Below are 10825 nucleotides of genomic sequence, written 5' to 3'. Positions count from 1 at the left end.
CCGCCCCCTCGAAACACGCCCACTTTCGCCGCCCAAAGGGAAATGCTGCATTGTGTCAAGTTTTTACACACGTACGACGACTGCGCCGGCGGCTTCCGACAGCTGTTTAACATGAGATGTCCTTTGTTGCCCACCCACACACGCACACTCACACCCACAATCGTACACACCCACACACACACTATCCTGGCTCACTTGGGTAAATGATTCCACCGCCTCCCAACGGGAGTATTGTTTCCTCGCCCATGTAAATCTGATTTTTGTTTTATACCAAAACTTTTGCCAATGGAAGTGGAAATGGAAATGGAAATGTTCGGGGAATGGGGATGCGCAGCGACAATAACATTTCCTATTTCCTTCTGTCGCTGCGAGAGTGTGTGTATCCGAGTGTGTTTGTGTGGGTTTCAGCATGTGTGTGTGTGTGTGTTATCCTGCACGTTGTCAATGCCAAAGTCAGCACAATGCGCCGCTCGAAATAATTGAAAATAATCAAACATTCAGTGGGAGCAACTGCAGCATCCAAAGTATCCTTGCCACGCAGGAGCAACATCAACAGGAGCAGCAACAACACCCACAGGAGCAATAGCAACAACAACAACATCATGAACACCATCATCATCATCATCAGCAGCAGCAGCAGCAGCAGCAGCAGCAGGCAGAACTAATGTAATTAGCGGGCACAGAGCGCATTCGCTTTTGATTAAAACTTTTACCATCCACTCGTTTGATAATCCACTGAACAACACAATGGAGCAGGCGATATGAATAAACGCATTGTGTGTTGTTTAGTTAGTAAAATTATTGGGGAAACGGGTGACGGGTATCCTCCTCTGAAGATGCTGAATATGAAGTAAAACCACGTTTTTTAATTGTATCATGTGGGGGAGCTATAGTTTTTCTATGCACTGGGGACTTCTTTGCTCAAGACAATATGTTGTTAACTTTATCCTAGGAAAAATAAATTAACAGAACTTTACTGGCATAAAAGATATTTGTTTTTTGATAGAGTTTGGAAGTGCTGGATTGGGAATCCTTTAATTTGATAATTTGATTGTAAATTGATTGAGGTATGCCACTTGGAAATTAAAGTATAGTTTCTGGAAGTGCAGAGTTGGGAATCGCTCCTGGAATTGATCAGGATCGGGGTAGCAAAGGCAACCTTCGCCAGCAGAATTCTCAATATTGACAAATTGCGGCAAATTCCCTCAACAGATTAGCCGATAGTTCACCGCCGAAGAATGTCGGATTAATCTCATGCAAAATGCGTCAAGCGCCGCTGGCCAATAAACAATATTGCGATAATTTTGCGGCATGTAATTAAATTACTTAGCCAGTCGCAGTGACAGGAGAACAAGAGTGGCGAGAGTGGCAGGACACAGGAGTGGCAGGACTGGCAGGACGCAGTGGTGCAATATTCGATGGGCAAATCCTTTCAACAGGCCTGCGAAGTACCGATGTGGCTGAGCCTGGGGACATATTTCCATAAAGCCACCGCAGCCGCGGCTGTCAATATGCGGATTAACGCATCAATTACACGGACAAGGACGAACGAACGAGGGGAGGCGGAGGGGGGTGGTAAAAAGGACGATGACTGGACACGAATGTATATTGCGAGGGAATCCCCGCCGGGGATTTTTGCTAGCTGTTGCTTGCAGCGACCAAAAATTTCATTTCGCCGGGTAATTTAATTAATTGCAGAATTTCACAATTTTACAATCAGGACGAGGCTGACTGGTAAAAACAATTTGAATTCTATCCGCTTCCCTACCCTTCCCTTACCTTCCATCCTGGCCATAATCGTCATAATCCCCGATTCTAGTGATTGCCGCTTCGCATTTATGATGTGCACGAAGTGCGAACCCAAAGCCATTGCCCATTTCCCGGACACTGGACAACTAAATTAATTCGATAATTGACTTCCATTGCCTCGCCCGGAACGATTGTCATCCCTTCCGGATCGCCAGCTCCGAAGACCGAGGACCGATTACCGAGGACCGAGGACCGGGAGCCATGAACCGTGACCATGAACCGTCGCCTCCTCGGATGCTGCTCGTTCACTTTTTTATGGGCGGCGCACACACCGAAAACATAAAAACGTCTGTTGCGTGTTGCATATGGAAAATTGCCAAAAGTCGGACCTCAAAAAAAACAAAAAAAAGAATGGAGAGAAGTGAGCCGAAGGAAAGAAGTCGCAAGAGGAAATGTTGCAAAGCAGTAAAGGCCAGGCTAATGGCAATGGCATGACAGCCGGAAGAGACGGACAAGAAAACATGTACCGGCAACCAAGCCAAAATCAAGGAGCAAGGACCAAGGAGCAAGGAGCGAGGAGCAGGGAGCAGAGAGCATGGAACTGGCAACACGGACAGGAAGTTTTTATAGTTGTGCAAGTGCATGTGATTGCTTTATGAGCTCCAAATGAAGTTGCCGGCACGTCCGCGGCCCGGCTGTCATTTAGTTAATTATAAGCAATTAGCAGCGGATGTTGCCAACGCGAATTAAATATTAAGCGCCTAAATGCATCTATTGCATATTATCGGTCACGAGCGGTCCATTCGCCAAATGGCTCACTAGCTAAATTCGAAAAGTTTAGTTGGTTGGCCAAAAGGGGTTAGACTGCTCCAATAAGCTATGAGCGTTTATTGAAAGAATTATTGGGAAAACCATTATTTGTATTACTTCAACAAAAAAGTGTGGCAATAAAATTCCTGGATGGATTTCATATATTTATTGTTCAATTAAATTTGAATTTTTTACACAAGCAAATAATATGAACGGCAACAAAAAATAGTTCACAAATCAATGGAATTGTATGAAGTTTGTAAAACTATTTATCTTTTCCTACTCAAATAAACAAATTTAAAAAAAAAATTATTAATGGGTCTTATTAATTCTTTTCATGAACCATTCAAGTTTTAACTTTGTTTGTTTTGTTCATTCAACAAGTGATTAAATTAAATGTATTGTCTTGTAATAAATGCATAAGGATGTTTTTAATCAGTAAAGAATGTATTTCACAATGATTGCCAGGTAGTTGTGTAACATAATCAGCATATTAAGTCTAAATGAGTTTGACTCCATACTAAACACTGCTAACTAACCCAGTAATTAAAGATCAACAATCTGTGAATTGCGTAGAAGTTAAAGCGAGGAAAACAATCTCTTAGGTTGCAGTTCCTCCGGCTGATCTCTCGGCAGGGCGGCTGCCTGGTAATAAAATAAACCATTTTACTGTTGTTGACTCATTTGAGAATTGTCTGTCTGCCTGCGTATGGGAATCGGGCGTGGGGAGTGCAACTAGACCTCCGATTCGCACAACGGTAAAGGTAAGGACAGACAATCGCACTGGCGGAAAGAAAGCAAGAGTCAGTGTCGGTGGCATTAATTTGTGCTATTTCCCGGAGCGAAAGGTGGGTTTTTCGGTGGGCCTCAAGGCAACGCGTAACCAGATGAAGGCGGTGTTGATGACGCTGCCAGGATGCTCCTTGCTCCACCAAGGACCAACAGCCAGAAACCCACCATCCAGTAACCAGTTACCAGTTACCAGTTACCAACAGAAGCAGCAGCGTTTGCGGCCATGATAAAAGTTGCATGAGCTTGCACTGTGTATTTTATGCTGCTTTCCGCCGCCTGTTGCCTTTTGCTTTTTCTACACTTTCAAAAACAAAGTTAATGTTTTCATTTCAAACGAATAACAAATAACATTCCATACTACACTATTTTAAGAAGTAATTTGCCTACACATAACGTTGAATATTCAATTTGGTTTTGATTAAGTTACTTTAAATGCATATAAATAAACTTATTTCCTTTAGTCTGTATCTTAAGTAAATTTATTTAATTTAATCATTATTATTATGAGATTTAAAATTTGAATGAAAAGAGTACCTTAACTATTTTGTTAATTTTTAGTTTGTAAGATAAATAATGCGTATAGATCCCATGTTTACGATAAGTTTTGTTTTCTGTACAGCTTTCTCGAAACAGGAGAAAGGTGAAAGAGCTTCGGTCTTCGGGCAGTCAGACGCGTTCCCAAGTTGCAGTCAAATTTTCATTTTTCCACTCACGTATTTCGATTAAATTCTCATTTTGGTCATAATTTTCCAGTTTTTACGTTGGCCTCGGCATTAAATTGCAACTCGGCTCTTTGGGACGGATGTGCTCCCCTCCTCCCCTTCTACATCCTGCCACGCCCCCTTCCTCACTCCTTTCTGCCGCCCATTGCCTTGCTTCTTTATGTGCGTTGCGTATCGAAGGCATCAAGTTCTCTGTCGGCGAATACATTTAGAAAATTAAAAGTTTTCCCGGACCTACAAGCCACTACATAGAATCTGCAATTGTTTGCGCTCTCGCTCCCTTCCATAAATCAATTTGCAGCGCGCACAAGTTTTATTATGGCTGCATAAATCCGTTAACAAAGCCCCGGCCACCTGATGCCAGATATCTCTCTATATACTCGTACATGGCTCGGCTAATTTTGCGGCACGCACACTTGGCTTATTCCCAATGAGCATTGAGCGATGTCAGCTGCGATACGAATACCCACAGATATGGGATACACTCGTACTGAAGCGACAGTTGGCTTAGTTGGACAAAAAAGAACTTTTTGCGCGTAATAAATTGATAAATAGTCCAACGCATACAAGTCCCCCGAAGGGTTGGGGCTTCCTGGACGGGAGGAGGAACGGAGGAAGTGCATCTCTGTGCAGCTGCCAAGTGTGCAACAGTTTTGAGTTGCCCCTCGCCGACGAACTGGCTGCAAAACGTGGCATACTCCTGGGCTGGCTGGGAAAGAATTGAAATATGGCTCTGGGCTCGGATTAGAATCGATTTGGTTTAAACTTCGTTGATTCGAGGAACAGGAATCCCTGGTTAGTTATGCTGACAATACCAGTTCTGATATGATAGTTATTATTTTAATTTACCACTCTCCTCTTGTTGGGATTTATTTTCTAACCATTTATTAAATTCCTATCCATTTTTATTTCAAATCCTTGGTCAACACTGATGCACTGCTGTGGGTCTCCCCCCTAAAATGGATCTTTGTAATCCCAGCCAAAGAAGGTTTTATCAAACAGCGTAGTCAATCAAAAGTAAACATTTCAGCCCCAGCTCCTCGAAGGCTCCACAATTTCAGCATAATTCACGCGAACTCGTCCGTCTGTTGTTTTTCGATTATGTCGCATTGTCTTGGCTTAAAGTTTTTTTTTTGGGCCCAACTGCCAACGGAAAGAAGCTGGCGAACTGAACTGAGCTGAACTGAGCTGGCCGGCAACTCGGGATGTTGCCTGGAAATATTACAGCGAAGGAGGAGTTTCGAGGACAGTTCGCCGATGGAAGGCAGGGAGGATCAAGGGGCGACATGACAAAGGGGGCGAAGAAGGGAAAAAAAAAGGACACCCGGCGCATCCTTGGACCCGTGCATCACAAAACATGACATGGCACGAGCCATTCCGTTTGTTTTTTCTATTCCCATTTTACAGCTGCCCGTCCATCCGTCCATCCGTCCATTTTGGACAAACAAATTTTTCTCTGTTTTTCGCTGCGATCCCTGAGTAAAATATTATGTTACCCGGCGACAAAGAAAGCGGAAACTTCTCAGCTCCCGGCTAAAACGAAATGAGTTCAAAATCGGGGGAAGTAGGGATGGATGGGTGGTGGAACGTATTTAAATGCAGTTTGTATAAACAATTTTTGAGCTTATGCATATGCAGAAAACCGCACACAAGCAATTCATTAAGCGAACGCGCGTTGGCAAATAGAAAATTACTGACAAAACACTGGCCGACAGTTTACGAGCCGCAGACACTGAACGCTGCCGTTGCCGCCGAATGGCAGGGAGCATATTTACAACTTTCGAATGCCTCATTTTATTGGTCTCGAAACGAACAAATGGCGCACGGGCCACATAGACGCTCTGCTCCGGCGATGGCTCTGCCCGGCCAGGAGTTGGAAAAATTTTGCATAATTTATGTGGGTGCCTTCGTGTGCGGAAGGACTCGAAGGATTCGAAGGAAAACAACGCACGAGCACACGGCCAACTGATTTAAATGCAATTGCACTGAAGTATGTTGTCGGCGGCGCAGGAGGAGCAGGATGAAGGATGCAGGACGGAGGCCGGAGGAGTGGGGATCAAGGGAAGGGGAGGAGAATATAGAGACATCTGCACGTGCAACCGGAAACATCCGGAGACCAGGCCTTCGCCGGCAATTTCTTTTCATTTGCCAAGGTGTTGAGTTGCACCGACACCGACGTGGCCAAAAGCCAGCAGCTAAAACCGGTTTTGCGGCGCAATGCTCTGGTCACAAGTGTCCTCTATTTGTCGCTCCCGGCCATCCTGGACATCGTGGGGTGGCCAAGACAAACAACCGACAAATTTAGTGTATTTTGTGCATTTTTAAAATTGTCCAAATTTATGTGACACGCTGCGCCAATTGATCAGATTAAATAAACATGAGGGCGAACGAATCGAATTTGGCTGTGGCCGAAGACAATGCATGTGACAGTCTCTATTCAAATGGGTGGCGCATCTCCAGACGGGGCCAAGTACAGTGGCCTCTCGACTTGAACGACTTTCTGAGGTGTAGGGAATTAAGAACAACAATTTAAACAGGGGATTTTCCAATTGGAAGATAAGAATATGTCCATCGTCGTTATCAACATTGAATATATTAATTAGAAAACCTGATAGGTCATTTATATTTCAGAAATTTATGGCAAAATATAAAATAGAATATATTATTTAGATTTGTCTTTTAAACATTATGAACAAGACATATGACTATACTCGATTTTTATCATCAACAAATTTTTTGTTCGTCTTGCCAATGCATAATACAAATGTCATAAAATATTATAATAAGAGAATTCTACGAATAGGTGCAGATGTCAAAAGCAATTCACTTAATATGCAACTTATATTTTGTGGCTGAGAAAGTCCGTCAAGTTTATTCAACTTGCCAAAGCAAACACGTGTTGGCCAAACAAAACACTTGTTATTCGTGTCTTATTCTAATAGCGACATTAAAGAGAGGAATAAAAATATTAAACCAGTTGTAACACCTTTTCCAAATAAACGATCATGTATTCCGTGAATAGATTTGCTTTGATAGATAATGCATGTACATACATAGATGTTTAATGGTCGACATTTGCCGTGGCAATCTCTCAGAAATTCCCGATCGCACTCCCATTGCAGGTCGGCTGCTGATTCTGACGTTTGGGAAATTCTGTGCGGTCGTTGTAAACAAGCTCAAGCTCAAGCATCGAGCAAGATGCTAATTGATAGCTGGTTCTCCGGCTACTATAAATACTGGAAGCTGCCTTAATGCAACCAGTTGCTACTGCGCTTTGGAACTGATCACAATGAAGTCGTTTGGATTAATAGCATTAGCTGTTTGCGGTGTTCTCTGTGCTGGTAAATGAATTTGTTTTTATATATTTTAATCAAATTTCTTAACAAATATCATCCTTTCAGTTGCGGAAGCGCAACAAACCTACGATGGTCGCAATGGCCCTCATGTTTTTGGACCCCCTGGCAATCAGGTCTACATAAGGGGACAAAATGAAGGCCCCTATACGGTTCCTGGAGTGGGTGGCCAGTTCCAGAATTCTCCGCAAAGGGGAGAGCATGTGTACACCGATGAGCAGGGAAACACTTATGTGAACCGAAAGGGCCGTCCAGGTATATAATATATATACATAGGTATATAAATATATACAGATGCAGATTGTACTAAATTTATGAATTATTCTTTTAGGATCCCACACGATTAGTGGACCAGGTCTTACAGCCCAGAACTTGGGTCCTGGACCGCAGAACTTGGGTTCTGCTCCGCAGACTGGTCCCTATGGCGCTGGTCCCGTTCCACCCCGTCACCGCCGCTCTCCGCAATTCAATGTGGAGCGACCGGGTCGCACTGTTGTCGTCCAGCGTGCTCGCCGCAGTCCCCAGTTTGTGGCTTCTCGTCCAGATCGCACAGTGATTGTTGGAAACGGTGGAATATACGCCCAACGCAATCGCCGCAGTCCCCAGTTCCACGTCGAGCGTCCCGATCGCACCGTAGACTTCGGAAATGGAGGTTTCAACATCCAACGCAGTCGCCGCAGTCCCCAGTTCCATGTTGAGCGTCCCGATCGCACTGTGGATTTCGGCAACGGAGGCTTTAACATCCAACGCAGCCGCCGTGGAATCAACGATGGCCGCGTCCAGGGAGAGAACTTCGTGGCCCGTGACAACCAGGCTGGTGTTTGGGACGACAGTGTCTCCGTTTGGAAGCGCCCGGATGGACGCACAGTTACTCTCGATGCCAATGGAAATGCCATTGTTTCTGGTCGTGGACGTACTCAGCATTACTCCTAAAATGTTGCCAAAACACAAAACACCGAGACTCTGTAATGTAAATAATTTGAGACTATGTATATAGATACTTAAATCACATATTTGAATAAAGAAACTTCCAAAAAACTAGATACGCCAAGCGAGTACTAATTTGGTTTGGTTAGCACTTGTGAGTGCAAGTTTGGTAAGGTTAATTGTAGTATTCACTCAAAGTGAACTGAGTATATAACTATTGAAAACATGAATGACCAGAACACTGGGTGAGATTCCTTAGTCGCAACGAATACAAAGCTCGTTCAATGGGCAGCAGATCGTACGCAATGTTTGTCATTTGAAAGGGATCCAATTGCAGGTCATAGGCTTCCAAATAGTTCTGAAATGGGACAGACACATTAGATTTATACAACTTTATAACTTTATAACTTACTTCGTTATCCCTAAACTCGCAGTAAACGCGATCCTCCCGGTGACGAATATTTCTCACGCAGGCGTAGGTGTTATTCCACGAATCCTGGCAATGGCAATCAGCCTCTGGCGTACACTGTGTCAAGCGATCTTTCGCTGGCCAAGGACACTCGGGATTGTAAGTTTCGACTGTCCCCTCGCCCCAGTATTCAATCAGCAGCGAGCGTTCGAAGAACGGAATCTTCCGCTCTTTGTTCAACAGAATCTCGTGAAACGATTGTCCATCCATGTAGTTTGGCGTGTTGACCTTCGCCCAGGCCAAAATCGTAGGCGCCAAGTCCACCAAGCTGACGGCAGTGTCAATATGGCTCTCAGGTGCGATTCCCGGTCCACGGATTAGCAGCGGTATGCCAATATCCGTTTCGTAGGGCTGTCGCTTGTCGAAGGGCTGTGCGAACTGGCCGACATGATAGCCGTTGTCCGAGGTGTAAACGATGTAGGTGTTGTCCAGGGAATGTGTCTCGTTTAGCACGCCCACCAAGGTGGCCACCATCTCGTCCACAGCCAGCAGCGATTCCCATCGCTTCTGAAAGTACTTGTCTATAGTATCGATCGTTTCGTTGGGCAGTTGACGGACAGCTCGAACTAACCAGTGCTTATCTGTAAGAGATTTAAGTTTAGCAATATATATATGGCAATATGTATATAACATTGATAGCTCAGTTACCCTGTTTAACCTCATTAAAGCTAGGTGTGCGCAAGGCCTTTATGCGGGCGAACACGCCCTCGTGCCGTGGAGCTGGAGTAAATGGCTGATGGGCTGCCGGTGGAGCCACCATGGCGAAAAAGGGTTTGGGATCCTCGTTCCCTGTAGATGTGGTTGCACTCCTTATGAAATCTGCAGCACGATCGCTTAGCAGATCGGTCAGATATGTAGACTCGTAGTGCACATTCGCAGAATTCTCGCGCAGCGTGTAATTGTAGTACCGTGAGTTTCCATGGAGGCCATGGAACTCATTCCATCCTTTGGGCACATCGGCGCCCCAGTACTGGTTCAAGTACTTTCCCCCGAAGAAGGTGTTGTATCCCTGCTGCTGCAGGATGTTCGGCAGGGCTCGAGGTTCGAGGGTCCTCCGCCAATGTGTTCCGTAGCAACCGCCATTTACGGAATTATTCCGGGTGCCGTGATTGTGGGCATACATCCCCGTAAACAGGCTCGTCCGCGCCGGACAGCAAATGGGCGTGGGCGTGAAGGCGTTGTGGAAGAGGGCGCCCTCGAAACCCAGCAGCTGGATCGTCTGCTCCATCGGGAACATGCCGCGTAGCTCCACATCTTGATCGTCGGACAGGATCAACAGGATGTTAGGTAACTTCTCTGCGTCGGAATTTCCCAGGCATGCAGGGATCAAAACGACCAGGAGGGTTAAGCTAATCTGCAGGTATTTATAAATAAGCAGAAAACTTAAAAATAACAATGGGATTCTTACCATGGAGCTGATCGCAATTTTCTTTTGTTTACATAAAATTCTGGCGATAACAAAACCCGGCTTGAGATTTTAGGGTTAGAAAACGCTTCGGTGATCATTTAGTGTTTTCAAATGTTTGGCGGTAATAATTAAAACCGTTACCCACACCTTAATTAAACTTATTTCTGTTTTTTCTATCTTAATTATAATAAGCAAGGGTATAGGTATTTGATAAAAATTGTTCTGCCAGAAAAATTAACAATAACATTTCGAGAACGTTGTACTTACGTTAACATTCTTAATCTTAAAGAAATATTTAAAATGTAGATCTTCTTTTCCACCATTCTTAAAATACATTTTTTTTTCCCAGCTTTCGAATTAAAATCTATAAGAAATATTTAAAAATCTTGAAACTATTTCCAGGGAGTTGCCAGATGTGTAGAGTGCAATGCGATAAAGTTGCCAGACCTCCAAAACACAGTGAAAGATTACTCCCGAAACAATGTGTGTACACACTGTGCTGTTAACCGCACTGTTAAAGTTAAATAGGGCGCCAACGAAAAAGTTCAATGCTGAATTTGAATTTTTCCCACCCCACACAAAAAGCCAACCATGA

The 10825-nt window shown here is 44.3% G+C and overlaps 2 protein-coding genes across 2 annotated transcripts; one reads left to right on the top strand and one right to left on the bottom strand.

Moving 5' to 3' along the window:
- The first annotated feature begins 7280 nt into the window (after nucleotides 1-7280).
- LOC108094939 (immune-induced peptides) lies at nucleotides 7281-8467 on the top strand. The gene is made up of 3 exons (XM_017195800.1): nucleotides 7281-7414; nucleotides 7475-7681; nucleotides 7758-8467. The coding sequence occupies exons 1-3, from the start codon at nucleotides 7363-7365 to the stop codon at nucleotides 8357-8359; spliced, it is 861 nt and encodes a 286-aa protein (XP_017051289.1). The 5' UTR covers nucleotides 7281-7362; the 3' UTR covers nucleotides 8360-8467.
- Nucleotides 8389-10823, bottom strand: LOC108094938 (N-acetylglucosamine-6-sulfatase-like). Its single transcript, XM_017195799.2, has 5 exons — nucleotides 10803-10823; nucleotides 10231-10290; nucleotides 9471-10176; nucleotides 8766-9403; nucleotides 8389-8711 (listed from the first exon to the last, which is right to left on the bottom strand). The coding sequence occupies exons 1-5, from the start codon at nucleotides 10821-10823 to the stop codon at nucleotides 8568-8570; spliced, it is 1569 nt and encodes a 522-aa protein (XP_017051288.2). The 3' UTR covers nucleotides 8389-8567.
- Between the last annotated feature and the right edge of the window lie 2 nt (nucleotides 10824-10825).

This window comes from Drosophila ficusphila, unplaced genomic scaffold (genome assembly GCF_018152265.1).
Source record: "Drosophila ficusphila isolate 14025-0441.05 unplaced genomic scaffold, ASM1815226v1 contig_414, whole genome shotgun sequence".
In the NCBI taxonomy this organism is placed as follows: Eukaryota; Metazoa; Arthropoda; class Insecta; order Diptera; family Drosophilidae; genus Drosophila; species Drosophila ficusphila.
This window is presented reverse-complemented; position numbering and strand designations above follow the sequence as displayed.